General features: G+C 42.1%; 1 protein-coding gene across 1 annotated transcript in view; it reads right to left on the bottom strand.

Moving 5' to 3' along the window:
• The window catches only part of LOC103554209 (zinc finger protein 432-like), a 29,632-nt gene extending 13,037 nt beyond the window's left edge, over positions 1–16,595 (bottom strand). The window contains exons 1-5 of the mRNA XM_070559536.1: positions 16,450–16,595; positions 11,352–11,557; positions 5,798–5,924; positions 4,240–4,335; positions 96–1,444 (exon numbers count right to left, since the gene is read on the bottom strand). Coding sequence (XP_070415637.1) covers positions 96–1,444; positions 4,240–4,335; positions 5,798–5,924; positions 11,352–11,429 — 1,650 coding nt within the window. The 5' untranslated portion in view covers positions 11,430–11,557; positions 16,450–16,595. The remainder of the gene's footprint in view (positions 1–95; positions 1,445–4,239; positions 4,336–5,797; positions 5,925–11,351; positions 11,558–16,449) is intronic.
• Between the last annotated feature and the right edge of the window lie 427 nt (positions 16,596–17,022).

Below are 17,022 nucleotides of genomic sequence, written 5' to 3'. Positions count from 1 at the left end.
AATTTCTCTCAGTATGTACTTTTCAGACATAAGATGAACTAGAAATTTTTGCTCAACCCCCTTTCCACACAGAATGTCTCCTGAGTTTTTTCCTACTGGTTTTCTGTGACATAAAATAAGACATAATTGACCACTGAAGGCACAACCACATTCACTGCATTCATATGGTTTCTCTCCTGTGCAAACCCTCCAGAGGGTGCACATCTGGCCACAGGCTGTCCCACAATGACCACATTCCTGTCTGCTAGAAGCCCACTGATGTTTAAGGATGTCTGAGGAGGCAGAGAAGGCACCTGCATAGTCACTGAATTAACAAGGTTTTTCTCCTGCAGGACAACACTGGTCTGTGATGAGCTGTGACTCTCTGAGGGAGGGTTCTCCACCTTGACTGAATCTCCACGTTTCTCTCTTGTGTGTATTCTCTTATGTTTAACAAGACAAGACATGTAGGCAAAAGCTTTCCCACACTCATTGCAAATATAGGGTCTCTCTCCAGTATGAGTTCTTTGATGGACAATGAGCTTTTGCTTCGTGGTGAAGGCTTTCCTACAGTCACTGCATTCAAAGGGTTTCTCCCCTGTGTGAATTCTTTGATGTTTAATGAGACCTGACTTCTGGGAACAGGATTTTCCACATTCACTGCACACAAAGGGAGTCTTTCCTGTGTGAAATCTCTGATGTGCTATGAGGCATGTCTTCTGGATGAAGCCTTTTCCACATTCGTTGCATATATAAGGTTTCTCACCTGTATGAATTCGCTGATGTACAATGAGATTTCCCTTCTGGATGAATCCTTTCCCACATTCACTACATATATACGGTTTCTCTCCTGTATGTGTTTTCTGATGTATATTGAGCCGTGATTTCTTGAGAAAGGCTTTGCCACATTCAGCACATTCATAAGGTTTTTCTCCTGTATGCGTTCTCTGGTGTTCAGTGAGCATGAACTTTCTGGAGAATGCTTTCCCACATAGGTTACATCGATGAGGCTTCTCTCCTGTATGAACGATCTGATGATCACTGAGCCAGGACTTCTTGATAAAAGCTTTCCCACATTCACTGCACACATGAGGCTTCTCTATTTTTTGAGTTTTCTGATGTCTGATGAATTGGGACTTAGTGCTGACGAGTTTTTGGCTCTCAGGGAATTTAGTGTCAGTATGAAATTGTTCATCGTTAGCATGGAGAAAGGATTTCCCATCGCCAGTAAGCTCTGCAGGGCTCTTTATTTCACAGCTTCTGCTCTGGTTAAGTAAAGTTAAATCTGATTTCATACTTTTTCCATGTACGTCAAATAGGTCATGATTTTGCCTTAACACAAAATGTGTTCTGTCCTGATGAACAGAGTTTTCAAATGCATTATATTCATGCCATTGTTCCAGTCTATTCTCCATGCTTTCATTTTTTAAGTGTTCTGGCACAGGATCATCAACTTCCCAGATTTCTAGGAATGAAAAAAAAACAATGAATTCATCCGTCATCTTCATCTGGAAGAAAGGTAATTAAAAAAATACCTTGATGTGAGGTGTCTTTTTAGTGATGACTCTGTGAAATGAGTGTAACTAAAACTTCATGTTTAATGTTCCTTGCACATTGGAAAAAAACAATAATATAAGCAAACCAAAAGGTAAAAGTAGTTAGTGTAAAAACAAAGTTACATAAATCACCATGAATAAATAGAGATTTGGCTGCTTTCTAAACAAGGTCTTGCAAAACATGCAGAGCCTGTAAAATAGAAGCAATTTCTGTGAGCAGCAGACCACAGGTTGGAGGGCCACCCCATCCAAACTGGTGGGGGACACACTCATTCATTCCACACATCCTTACTGATGAGTATGTGTACCAGTCATGATGCTAGTGTTGGGGATACACAAGCGTATTCCTCATTGCATTCCTGCATTGCAGTTTGGCAAAAACACTTAAAGACAAAGAGAGCAGAAGGAAAACAGGCTGTGAAAACTGACGGGAAGGAGCAACAGAGATGGACAGAGAGAGAGGAAATCAAGTTACATTTTGGAGGAAGCTAGGCCTCGCTGGTGGACTGTGGTTGTCGTCAGCATTGGGGGAGTAAAGATAGTGACACAGCAGAGAGCTCCCTGCACATCTAACTCACAGTGTTCAAAACAGAGCTCCTGACTTCTCAACCCAAACCTCCTTCTCCACATATCATCTCCATCACAGTAAATGACAACTCCACTCTTTTCAGTAACCAGGACAAACTTCTGAGCATCACTCGTCATCTGTTTCTCTCGCTTACAAATGATATCTTCCTCAATAATAAATCCTTCCTGCCCTCCTCACAGATAAACCTGGAACTCGTACCAATCCTAGAACTGGACCAACCCCACCTCTCCACCCAAGATGAAGCCAACCATTCTCTCTATCGTCAGGTTTTGCAATAGCCTCCTATATGGCTTTCCCGCTTGCATCCCTACCCACTTCTGTCTACTTTCTACACAGCAGCCAAAGGGATTCTTTGAAAATTTAAATTATTTCATGTCATTCCAATACTCCAGGCCTCATGTTTTCTCATCTCATTAGGAGTAAAAGCCTGATTCCTTGAAATGGATTACATGACCGTCTTACTCTCCCCTCCCCGTGCCGCTACTGCGTCTTTGGTCTTAGATCTATTATGTTCCTGACAGCACACTCAGCTCTGTCCACACGGGCTCCTTAATGTTTCTCAAACACGTTCCTGCCTCGGGCTTTGAAACCTGCTACCCTCTCTACCTGGAGCACTCCTAACTCAGCAGCCAACTAACATCCCTCCTCTTTGGATCAAAGGCACCTTATCAGAGAGGTCTTCCCTTCCTCTAGCAGTGGCAGGAGCAGCCCCAGCAGCTACTGTTCCATTATGCTGACTCAGTTTTTTTACTCCTTAGATACAGTATTTATTTGTTTACTTTGATTAATTTTTTGACTCCTTCTCTTAGAATGAAAGCTCTTGGTCTATTTGTATGCTTTGTCTCACTGCTCTTACCTTCCAGTATACACTAGGCTATCAAAAAATAATTTTTAAAGGAAGGAATCAAGGAAGCAATCACATGTATGGAACAAACTGGGGAGAGTTTAGGAGAGAAGACGGAAATCTATTCTTTGTGAGCAAGATGATATATCACGGAGATCATGGAAAGAAGAATTTTAATGACATATGACAGGTAACGGAGTTAACTGGGACTTAATGTCATCAGAGTATGATGGGAAGAAAAACGAACCCTTTAGGGAAATGAAGACAATGGTAATGTCTACAATGAATGAGAAGAAAGGTTCAAAATTAGTAGATAAAGGAAGTAAATGGAAGTAGGCATGAGTTATGATCTGGTTTAGGCGAGAAGTGAGAATGTAGAATGTTAAAATATCTTTTCTAGTTAAAAATTCTTCATGAACAGCAGGCTCCTTTAAAGAAGGAAACTCTGCAGGTAGGAACATTTAAGGTAATGCCTGGATGGCCAGGATGTGAGATGCACAGGAGTAAAGCAGAACCTAAACCTAGAGGGGTTTTCTAGGGAGGACGATGAGTCGAGTTCTTTGAAGTTATTGGGAATTCAGGAGAGTCGCCATCGAGATGAGTAAATTATATAGAACTAAAAGCTGTGGTGGGATCACATGAAGGAGATAGCCATTTGGGAGTCTTCCCCAGTGAAGCAAAGGAGCTCAGCTTATTAGAATGAAGAAAACTCTGAAGGGTTCGGGGATCAGATGACGAAATGGAAAAGAGAAACTTTGGAGAACCTCAGAGAGGGGAACAGAGAAGCTAAGAGAAAAAGAGAAGCAGACAAAGGCACAGTGAAGACCAGTTTGCTTTGGGGGAATAGCATCTAAGATGAGGTGGATGTTAGGAAGGGAAATCAACATTACCAATGGGGCAGAAACATGCAGTAGTCAGAAGACAGTGAGGAATTCAAAGTTTTCTCTCTGGAGAAAGGCCTTGGAAGGCAGAATTTCATAGCAAGGAGGTGAAAGACTATGAAGAAGGGAAAGATTTGAGAATCCTAGGAAGAAGACAAGTATGTAAACAAGAAATCAAGATGTCGATAAAGAGAGATCAAATCCCAGAAGAGTTTATCTTTATAGGATATATTTTTCGCTAAACTCCTACAAAGAAAAAGAGGACTCACACAGGAGAGACACGGGGAGGACTGGTGACCTATCCTCAAACCCCCTTCACCGCTGTGACTCTTCTCTGAACCACCAGAATGTGATGTCCACAGCCTGCCCCTTGCGGGTTCTCTCACTCACCTGAATGGGTTCGACAGTGGATTTCATCTTCCATTGTCCATGGTGGTTCTCCTTGCACCAACTTGGAGAGTGCGTCTGGTTTGCTGGCTTGATAACCTGTTGGTGGGAAACGATGGAAGACTGACACACACTGAACTGGGATTGGGGTCTGAAGACTGCAGAATGTTGTATTTGAGGACAAAACGATTTTCACATTATAAAGGAGAAACACACTCCTCTGTGTCTCCTCTATTGTCAACACTCTACTACACTACTACACTACTTCTGACGCATCAAGGAATTCTGCGACACCAGTGGACACTGACTGGGTGTACTACAATTGAACTCAACTCTCACTCTCTCTCTACCTGGCACTAGAGTCAGATATCACAGGTTAGGGGTTCCTTCCCATAGGACTGCCTCCCTGCCCACTTCAGAAACCCATCACAAGTCCAGGTTGTTTCCTGGGTTTCTGTTCAACCATGTGTAGATCAGAGGTTCCCATGACTACCTTTCTCGGGTTCAATTTATTTGCTAGAGCTACTCACAGAACTTTGGAAAACAGTTTACTTACTAGAATACCAGTCTATTATAAAAGGATACAACTCAGGAATAGCCAGATGGAAGAGATACATAGTATAAGGTATGTGGGAAGGGGCAGAGGGTTTCCATGCTCTCTCTAAGTATACCATTCTCCCAGCACCCCGACATGTTCACCAATCCGAAAGCTCTCTGAACTTGTCCTTTTGGGTTTTCTATGGAGGCTTCATTAAGCAAGCATGATACATTAAATCATAAGCCTTTGGTGACTGATTCAGCCTCCAGCCCCATCTCTCTTCCCCAGGAGTGGGGTTGGGATTGAAAGTTCCAACCCTCTAAGCATGGTTGGTTCCCCTGGCAACCAGCCCTTATCCTTAGGTTATCCAGTAGCTATCCAAAAATCACCTCAGTAACATAAACTCAGATGTGGTTTAAAGTGTCTTCTTACGTGAATAACAAAATACACACATTTCACCCTTATCCTCTAATAACTTCGGAAATTGCAAGGGTTTTAGGAGCTCTGTACCAGAACTGGGGATGAAGACCAAATATATATATTTCCTTTTTCTTTTTTTTAGGAAGATTAGCCCGGAGCTAACTACAGTCAACCCTCCTCTTTTTTTGCTGAGGAAGACTGGCCCTGAGCTAACATCCATGCCCATCTTCCTCTACTTTATATGTGGGACGCCTACCACGCATGGCTTTTTACCACACCAGGGGTGGTGCCATGTCCACACCCAGGATCCAAACTGGCGAACCCTGGGCTGCTGAGAAGCGGAACGTGCGAAGTTAACCGCTGTGCCACAGAGCCGGCCCCTATATTTCTTAATATAAATCACGATATCACACACATCTACCAGGTAAATGCTTTTCTATCAGGAGAAGGGAGAATAAATCCATTTCTCTGGGGCTAGAGAGAAGACTACCACTACTATCTACCACTTCAGAGCACCAAAGACACTCCAGAGCTTTCAGAAGCTGAGAATGGAAACACCACTGACTGGGGACCCTCTGAGTGACACAGGGGAGCTGTCCTTACCCACTGACACCAGGTTGCTATAGTTCTCCAACATCACGTCCCGGTACAGGTCCTTCTGAGCAGGGGCCAGGAGCTGCCACTCCTCCCAGGTGAACTCCACAGCCACATCATCAAATGTCAGGGATTCCTGTAATAACAGCATTGTTTAATGAAGTGATGTCCTTTTGATGATATGGAAGAAATGTTATTCTGATCATTTCCACATATCTAGTGGGTTGTTTATTGGTTTTTAATGTACCATGGAAGAAGCAAAAGCCTAATAAAATATTAGGATACAACTAATTATAATTGTGTAGTCAGTCATCCATCCACTCATCCAATTAGAAGTTTCCATAATGTGTAGAAGTTAAGTCTTCTTGTTAATCTAGAAACACATTCATATATATATACATATATGAGATGGACATATATGCTAATGACATCAGGATGACTGAATCTTCACAGTCAATCAATCAGAAGAATCTTCTGTGAAGAGACTCAAGATACCAGAATTGTAAGAAACTACGTGTTTAATAACATGTTTAACATATCGAAAGGAATAAAAGAAACTATCAAAAATGCTTAAAGAACAGGAGACTGTAAATAATGACAGGTAGAGTTGAGAAAAATCTACAAAAAATATGAAAGATGTATACATACACACACACACACATATTAGCAGACAGGTTAACAGCATATTAGACACATAAAAGGAACAACTTGTTTCTATAGTACTACTCACAACACTTCCGACACCAGATGTCTGGACTTTTCCATTCCAAGCAACTTTTGGTGGACTGACTAGATATCCCACAACGTAACTCAACTCTGACATTAACTGCCTGGACACAGACCCCATAGGTTAAGGGCTCTGTCCCACACGACTGCCCCCAATTCAGGTGCCAATTCCAAGTCCAGACTGTGACCCTGCTTGTGACCTATGACCAACTGGCCATAAATCAGAGGTTCCCACGATGCCCTCCTCAGGTTCGATTAATTTGCTAGCTCACAGAACTCAGAGAAACATTTACCTATGTTTACCCGTTTATTAAAGGATATGATAAAGGGTACAGATGAACAGCCAGATGAAGAAATACACAGGGCAAGGTCTCGGAGGGTCCCGAGCACAGGAGCGTTTGTCCCCATGGACTTGGGGTGCATCATTCTCCCGGTACGTGGATGTGATCACCAAACCCCACACGATTGGGATTTTATGGAGGCTTCATCACATAGGCGTGATCGATCATTAACTCCATGTCCAGCCCCTCTTCCCTCTCCGAAGAACGGGTAGTAGGGCTGGAAGTTCCAAGCTTCTAATCATGCCTTGGTCTTTTTGGTGACCAGCCCCCATCCAGGAGCCCACCAAGAGTCACCTCATTAGAACAAAAGACACTCCTATCACCCAGGAAATTCCAAGGAATTTGGGAGCTCAGTGTCAAGGCTGAGGTCAAAAACCAAATATTAGAACAAAAAGCACTCCTAATGCTCTTATCACTGAAGAAATTACAAGGGTTTTACGAGCTCTGTGCCAGGAACCGGAGGCAGAGACCAATATATACATTTTCTATTATTTCACAGAAACCGATAGAAGACCTAAATGCTAAATTTTAAAAAGCCCTATAGAATATATTTATGACATACATTAAATGCCAGAAATGAAAATGTTAATAATTTTGTGACAAAAGTTTTAATCAAAAACTAAAACTTCCATATGGAAAGAAACAACTGAAAGTCTGGAGAAAAATATTTGCAACATATAGAAGAAAGGATCGATATACAGCGGACATACACAATCCTATAAATCAGTAAGACACAACAGATTTTTTAAATGAGCAAAGGATACAGACAAGTATTTCAGAGAACAAATAACCTAACTGACCAGGAAATATCTCAAATTAGTAGCACCAGTAATTAGAAGGATGCAAAAGAAAGCAAGACAAAAGAATATTTGACCACCAGAAATCAATATATCAATTATATCTCAATAAAAAGAAGAATATTCGGGGCAGGCCCAGTGGCGCAGTGGTCAAGTTCGCATGTTCTGCTTCGGCAGCCTGGGTTCGCTAGTTTGGATCCCGGGGGCAGAAGTGTCACCGCTTGTCAAGCCACACTGTGGCAGGCATCCCACATATAAAGTGGAGGAAGATGGGCATGGATGTTAGCTCAGGGCCAGGCTTCCTCAGCAAAAAGAGGAGGACTGGCAACAGATGTTAGCTCAGGGCTAATCTTCCTCAAAAACAAAGAAAAAAAGAATATTCGGCCATTTATATTGCTGACAGTCATGAAAGTTACTATCATCATCATAACAAGTATTAGAAAGATCAGCAACACTGAACCCTCTTACATCGTATGTACTATGAGCCAGATACTCTTCTAGATGCTTTATACAGATTAACTCATTTTATCCACATAAGACTTTATGAGGTAGGTCCCATTACCATCATTCCATTTTACAGATGAGAAAATTCAGGCGTAGAACAGCAAAATGATGTGCGCAAGGTCACAGAGCTAGCAAGTGGCTCAGAGCCAAGACTTTTAAACATTGTGTTACAACGCCCACAAAGTGGCACGGTCACTCTGGACAGCAATCAGACATATCCATTAAAATGTGAGATAAGTACACCCAGCAACTGACTTCTCTGTAGCCACAGTCAAAAATACTCACACCAATTCCTAAACAGGCCTTAACAAGGACTTGTACTGTTTCATAGTTTGTAATAACGAAATTACCTAAATGCTCCTAAATAGGAGAACAGCTAAAGCATTGCACACATCACTTAGAGGACAGGACAGAGGGTCAAACAGAAGGGAAATTGGTATGTACTAACACGTAACCAATGCAAACACACTTAAAAGGGAAAAAACAACAAATACCATCAGTATGATTCTTCTTAAAATAAAAACAAAAACACCAACAACAAAAATTATCTCGACACTGAAGACAGTCTGGAGGATACAGATTAAACCGATGACCCTCGTTCTTTCAGGAGGAAGGGTCACATCTCAGGGTACTGGGCAAAGAACTTTGGACTTTATCACTGATGCTTAGGTTTTTCCACAGTGAATATATTTATCCTTTTTTAAAATGTTTTTTTACACTTCATTTCAGATAATTATAGATTATCATATGCAGTTGTAAGAAATAATGCAGAGAGAACACTAGCCCCTTCACACAGTTTCCCAGAACAGTAAGATCTTGCATAACTATAGTACAATAGCACAGTCAGGAAACTGACACAGATACAAACCTTATCCATATCTACCAGATTACATGCACTCACTTCTGCGGGTCTCTGTTTACTTAACTCTACGCAATCTTATCACATGTGTAGGTTCACGTGGTCATCGCCATCATCAAGACACAGCACAGCTCCCTTACACAGATCCCTCATGGCACCCTTTTACAGCCACAGCCATATTCTTCTACCCTCACACTCAGCCCCTGGCAGCCAACAATTCACTTCAATTTCAAAAGGTTACAAACAGAATGATTCCGTTTACACAACATTCTTGAGATGACAAATTTATAGATAGAGAACATAGTTTTTACAGTTACAGACAGCAGCCCCCTCACATAAAATAACATATGTTTGACTACGTTCCTTCACCATTTTTCAGATTAAATACTTGCATCTCTCCCAACCTTCAGTGGTGACACACGTTGTAGTTTTTCAAGCATCACTATGAACTGATGCAATTTTATATAGTTGATGTTTTTCAATCAACTGCAGTCACTGATCTTTGGATGCTCAAAATGAACCATCGTAGGCCGAAGGAGAGTCCCTGCAAGTTGGCTGCTATGTTTTTGGAATATGATTCCATTCATGTAAAAAATATCATAATAGATGTGTATATTTACATCTACAAATAGATACATATATACTCATACTTTTATCAATACATACACAGACGCAGAGCCACACACAGATACCATGATGGGAAATAAATATTACCAACTATTTATAAAAGAGGATTAAGAAGAAAGTGTATGAAGAAGAAACTTAGTTTTTAATATGTGTACTTTATGATTTCAGTCTTTAAATAGATCCTTGAGTCAGCTGTGTAACTAACAAAAATAAAGGCAATTTAAGAAAAGGTAGATGAGATTTTGGATTTGAACATGGGGACCAAGAGTCAGTCATACTGCGAAGTGTGAGGAAACAGTCCCCATAGAACTGCTCTCGCTTGAGATACAAGCTGCAAGCTCAGGGGTCCCCAGGATCACCCTCACTTCAGAAAAGCAGGTACAAAATCCAGGGTCCCATGACACCCTCAGGTGCGGCAATTAATTAGAATGACTCACACAACTAAGGAAAGCGCTACACTTACAATTAAAATTTTATTAACGAGAAAGGATACAAATTAACATCAGCCAATGGGAGAGACGCATATGGCAGGGTCTAGGAGGGTCCAAGCATAAGGCTTCCGGTCACCTTCTCCCCACAGAGTCCTAGACAGTGTTACCTCCTCCCAGCCACGACATGTGACAATATGCAGAGTATTGTCAACCAGGGAAGCTAACCCAAGCCTTTGTTGTGCAGTTTTTCTTGGGGCTTGATCACCTATTGCCTGCGTGACTGACCTTCAGTCTTCAGCCCCTCCTGGAAGTTGAGTTAGTACCTCTGGCCGCCACTTAAAGTCGGAAGTGACACAGCACGGCCCAAAGTCCCCATCATAAATCACATTTTAGACTGTCCAGTGGTCCAAGCCCCCAGGCAAACAAAGACACTTCTATCAGGCAGGACATTCCAGGGACCTAGAGATCTCCCCCCAGTAGCCGAGGGCAAAGGCCAGACCTCTCTCTACATAAGGTCCCTTCTTCACTACACGACGAGGAAGGACTCTGAATTTTCTAAGACAAGGAGAAGGCCTAAAGCAGATTCCACCAGGCCCAGTCCTTACCAGACAACAGCAGCTTCAGCTCTCTACTTCCAAGTCTCTATTCACACACCAGCCCAGCCACCTGTTCACTGAGGACCGTCTGAAAGCCCTGCAATCCTTCCGCTTTCCTCGGGTGGTTGGTTTTAGTCCTGGAGAATCCAGACCACCACAAGGCTGAAATTCACTTGCGTTGGTCCCGCTCTCACTGAGTTCCATCAGTCTATTCCTACAGGCGTCTATGAGTGATCCCTTACGGAACAGCCACAGGGAATCTGCTTCTGCATTTATAAGGAGGCTGCTGGTCAGGACACCGTCCACCACATCACCTCTAGGAATAAGCAGGAAAAACATTCCCTAGGAAATAATCAGCTTTCTCCTCAAAACCAGTCCGTACCATGTAAATGATAATGATTCTCTTGTGGTGCTGGCTGTCAGAGAGATTAGATGCAAGTGGACAGCTAATAGAACCCACAGGACCCTCCAGTCATACATATGTCCCAATATTAACAATTAGTGTCCATCCTATGAACTATATTCCTTTTCCCACTTTGCCTGAGTTTAAAAACAAACTTGATTTCTCCCCAGATCCTGCTTTTTGAAATTTATACTTTTCAGATTAATGGAAGTGATCTGTGACAGGGCTCTACAAATCCACTACGGAACAAAGGAAAGAATAAAACAAACCAAAAGTCACCTGGGCCTCCATCATTTTCTCCTCTTCTCTGAAAAGAGCTGGCAGTGCAGAGGCTCTGTCTTTGTGTCTTCTGGACATGCTCTGAATTCTTGTTCAGAGATTTCAGTCCTCAATCAAGTGTGTCCCCAGAAATACTGATACCAAATCCTGTAACTTCTTCCTCCTTCACATGATTCTCTTCCTCCTGGGGAGTCAGGACCTGTGGGCTGAGGAGAAAATTCAGTCTGAGTGGGGCATTTCCTCTGAGCCCGGACGCCTCACTGCTCCTGAGCACGCACCTCCACACAACAACCACAGTACTGCTAAGTGTCCCTTTATTTGGTACCCAGGAGATTTTATACTCCTGAGCAATAAAGCCTAAGGTTCTGAATGTGGTGGAGGTAGCCTTTATCTGTGAAGTTTAAGTGGGGTGACTGAAGGCAGACGAGGGAAATGAGATCCACCCCAGCGCCATGCCTCAGGAGCAGGTGAATCTCAGGCACGTCAATTATACAAAACACACCATCTGGAAGGAGAGGATCTGGGCACTGTTTCCTTTAAACCACGTGTGCTCAGGAGCCTCTTCAAACGTTTCTGTACGCCTCGTGAGTTCACACATCTCAGTCTCAAAACCAAGGAACTGGGCAAATCAGAGCACTGTCTTATAAGCAGTAATGATATCTTAGGACATTTAAAATACATAAAAAACAAGAGTACACAATATTGTAGCTAAAATGGAAGGTGATACATGAAGTCGAAGTGCTCTAAGATCCCCTGTATTGTCCAAGAAGAGTGTAATGTTACTAATTAACACAAGAATTTGACAAAGTTAAGATTCCATGGTGTATGTAATCTCTAGTGCCATGATGAAAACTAACAATTGTCCTAAGGTACATAATTCCCAGGCTAACGGAAGGGGGAAATATAATAAGAAGAAATTCACCCAAAACAAGGCAAAAGAAGAGAATAAGGAGGGCAAAAACAATGCACTTAGATGACTATTTTAAAACAATACATACTAAGAACTATATTAAGTATAAACAACGAGGATTCCAGCTGATTACATTAAACACAAATGCTTCTAAACTGTAAGACTGGATTAAAATTTAAAACGTAATAACATGCTATTATAAATGACGTGTCTGAAATATAATGATACAGAAGGCTTGAGGATAAAAGGTTAGAAAAAGACATACCATGGAAAGAGCAACCATAGATAATATACTGTAACTATATTCTCAGATAAATGGACCAGAGAGCCCAAAAATTCCTACAGAGAAAGAGAAACAATGCTAACTGGTATGAAGTTCAAGTCACCACCTTATAAAAATTTGCAATTTCTATGCACCTAACAATATAGCCTTGAAATGGATACAGCAAAAACGGACCACAAAACAAGAAGAAATAAACATATCCAGACTAACAGCAGAAGACTTCAACACACTTCTCCCAGAAACTGACAGAACAAAAAGGCCGTCGACAAACAAAATCAAACTTATAAACAATACGATTCTGAGGATCAAAAATATCTGATAAGTAGGAAAAAATATTGAGAGAAATTTTAACAGGTTTAAATAACTGGAAAGATGGACTATGAAGATGACTCAGAAAATGAAGCATTTCAAAGATGTTATGTCTCCCAAATATATAGAGAGATGTAATGAAATCCCAATCAAAATCCTAAACTTAAAGTTACACTAATGATGACAGTACAATATTAGTACAATAATCGGCAAATAGGACAAAGGAAGAAAATAAAATGCCTCTAAACAGACTCACGCATATCTAGACTTGATGACGAAGGCAGCACTGCAGAGAAGAGGGTAAGGCTGCCTTTTTAACAAATGGTGCGGGGACAGTCAGATATCCAAGCTGGGGGTGGGAGGGCAGGGAGAAGGTTGAACCCACCTCTTAACACAAAAAATCATGCTGGGGGATAACCGTCAATTTCACTGGGAGAGGCAGATCAATAAAACGTTAAGAAAATAACCTAGGAGAATCTCTTAATGATATTAGGGTCTACGAAGATATTTTAAAGAGGCCACAGGAAGCAAATTATATTCTGCGGGGGAAGGGTAAATGGTACAACCACATTGGAAAACATCTGGCATCATCTATTTAAATTGAAGTTGTACACACCTTAAGACACAGCAATTTCACTCTGAGGTATACATCTAAGCTATTTATCCCCTGCTCCCAAAAAAATAAGGGCACCTTTGAACAGAAGATATGGACAACAATTTTCATAGAAGCGTTATTCATAACAATCCAAACTGCAAACAATACAAATTTAATTAATAGTAGGAAAAACTGCCATATGCTCAAACAGAGGAACGCTATGGCGAAACTACAACCTCTGCCCAGCTTGCAAGATAAGAATTTGTTAAAGGATGATAAAACAAAAACAAAGAGGTCTATGTGAGAAGCCCTCTGTGGCCTGCAACTCCTCAAATATTTACTGTGTAAACATTATAGGTTTGCCTGACCCCTGTTACAGAGCAAAAAAAAAGACACCTAAGTGAAAAAACATCAATGATTCTTAGAAATATTGAGCAAAAGCAGCTTGACATAAAAACATGAATGATGACAGTGTAGAATGTGTAGGAAAAATAATAAAATATATGGTGACCAAAAAAAGCATGATGTATAACTACATTGATACACAGTTAAAAATAGGCACAACTAAATAAAATATAATGAAAAGAAATGATTAATTATATGATAAAACTATAAATAAAACCCTTAAAGTGCTTGGTATGGAGAGCAGGATGGTAATTACCTTTGGGTGTGAGGATGTCATATAATCGGGAAGAGACAGAGCACCCCTGGGGTGCTGGCAATGTTCTGTTTCTTGACCTGAGCAACGACTATTCATAGATATATTGCTTTTATACTGATGAACTTGCAGACCTTTTAAATTAACAAATAAATGAAAGAGCTCAACAATACCAAAAGCTTGTTCTTTAAAAAGATCAATAAAATATATGCATTTGTAGTGAGATGGACAGAAAGAGACCTGGTGCAAATGAAGAATATAAGAAATTAATGGGAGATGTAATTCAGATAAAGTAGACATTTTTTTTAGTCTTGAAAGAAGATTATGAACATTTTTATGTTATTAAATTTGAAATCCTAGATGACTTCATAATTTTACGACCCTACCCTCCTGTTAACTCCAGCCAATAGAGCAGGTGAATGTTACCAGCAGGCAACAAGACAAAGATGTCCACACATGACCCCTCTGTTCAACTTTGTATTGCAGGGTTGAGGCAATGCACTAAGACAAGAATAAGTTATAAACATCAGAAAGCAGGACAGGAGCCAGCCCTGCTGCCGAGTGGTTCAAGTTCCCATACTAGGCAGATCCCGAGTGAGGACTCCAGTCATCACCGTGCCGTGGAGGCATCCCACAAACAAAGTAGATGAAGACTGGCGCAGATGTTAGCTCAAGGTTAGTCTTCCTCAAGCAAAAAAAAGAGGATTGGCAACAGCTGTTAGCTCAGGGCGCATCTCCCTCTCAAACACACACAAAAGTAATGATGAAATAAAGAGTATTAAAAAAAAAAGAAAGAAAGAAAGTAGGACAGAAAATTAAGGTTATATTCAAACAATATCATCATCAACATGGGAAAAGAAATCCAAGGAATGAATTACTTAAAAGAGCAAATGCTCCCCCAGAAACCAATGTGAAAGATGACATGAGTGGAGCCACACAAATAGAGCCGGACAAGCCATTTCGGAGGAACTGCCTTGTTTTCTTTTTCTGCCAAACTGGACCAAACCACCAACATTCCAAGAAGTCAGTAAGGACAGAATATCCTGTTTGTAAGGACTGATGAAATTGAACTTTGCTGATAACCAAATTTCAAGTCAATCTGTGAACTAGAAACCTAGCCTCACCTCATCCAGCACCAATGAACTCTTCTTTAATACAACTTACTTCATCCTCCCATTTTCCCATAAAACCCCTGAGCCCCTCTCCTGTAACTGGGACACTATTTGGGTTTATACTTGAATCTGTGGCTCCCCAAATTGCAATTCTTTGATCCCAAATAAACGCTTTGCCTCTTCAACTGGTTTCTGTTTTTGTATGCTGACACCTCTAAGCGGATTTTCACATATACAGCCGGCTAGAACTGCACCAAATACCCAAGCTCATTTCACAGAAATTCAATCACTAGCAACGGGAACCGGACCCACCATGACTGACTTAAGACCAACCAGGACTTACTAACAAACCGGGATATTGGACACCTTGCCAGAGGGATGAATACTTAACAAAAAGAAGATTCTGTTAACAAAAAAGAAAGTGTGAATGTATGTCAGGCAAGTTAGCAACAGTGCTCGATGCTGTATATTAAGAGGCGAGGGCAGGTGTGGGCAAACATTTCCAGCAAAGGGATAAACATACATTTTCAACTTTGAGGGTTCAGGTCTCCGTCACAAGAACTCAATCCTGCCTTTGCAGGGCAAAAGGAGCCATACACGGAACTACGATACTATGTAACAGATGGGCGTGGCTGGATTAGTCCCTCCATCTGCAATTAGTCAACCCCTGGACAAAAGGCCAAAAAACAGACGGTTTCGAACGAACTGCCCTGGGCTGTACCGCATTCTGCCCCAGCCTCCGAGGTCAGAACCTCAAGCCAATCAACAGCGGGGGTTCCCACGCGTCCACAGCTTCAGCCCCCACAGTCTCTGCACCACAGACACTGAGCACACACCCCCTTATTAATCCGAAACCTGGACCATCCACCCAGCATCACTACGCCCATATTAAATCCCCAACCTGAACCAGACACTGGGATCATCGTAAACACCACCTGCATCATTTACAAGCACAAAGATCCAGAAAGACCCCATACTCTGCCGGTCGGGACACGGTCGTTCATCTCTACAGACCCTTAACTGTTCTAATGAGCCCCCTCCCATACCCCAACCATACACAAGCGCGTCATAGATTCCCAGCTGGTTCCGCTCCCTGCGCCCGACCCCGCCAATAATTCCAGCGGTCCACCCCACACCACTTTCACTCTGTGGACATCACTTCACTCTGTGAGAGACAAACCTCCCAGGACACACACACAAAAAACTTCAAGGGACAAAACCACACACTGACCTGCTTTATGCCGAACCACAGGGAGAGCCTCAACGGAACACTTCCGCGAACGGCTTCCACTTCTGGACCCGTCGCTCAGATTTTTCGTTCGCCTACGGCGGCCGAAGAGGGTCCAACACATTTGAACGAGCAAGGACAAGTGGATTTCCGGCAGGTCCTTCGGAGGCAATATGGCCGCGCCCAGCTCGCCATCTCTCGGGCGCAGCCATGTTGGGAGACCTGACGTACAGAAGGCTGAGGGGCGCGTTTGGGGCCGGTAGCCAGGGGTGGCCGACAGGTGAGAAGGCGCTGAAGTTATGTGGTTTCCTGGTCCTTCGATTCTTACGGAAAATGGGTGGATTTTTAGAGACTTGAGCTTCCCCGGGCAAATATGGAGCCAGCTAAATTGCGTTCGGCGGGGTAGGAAGAAAAGCAATATTGCGGCCGCCTGTGTTTTACACTGTGTGTGAAACAAACAAAAACCGATTTCAAAACGGACAAGTAGGAGTCGGGTGTCGGAAAAATAGCAGAGAACGAACTCCTGGAAAGAGAAAAGGTAACACATGCGGTGAACGGACACCCACGGAAAGCTTC

The sequence above is a fragment of the Equus przewalskii genome, chromosome 9 (assembly GCF_037783145.1).
Source record: "Equus przewalskii isolate Varuska chromosome 9, EquPr2, whole genome shotgun sequence".
In the NCBI taxonomy this organism is placed as follows: Eukaryota; Metazoa; Chordata; class Mammalia; order Perissodactyla; family Equidae; genus Equus; species Equus przewalskii.
Note: the sequence above shows the minus strand (reverse complement) of the source record. Positions and strands in the feature narration are given on the sequence as shown.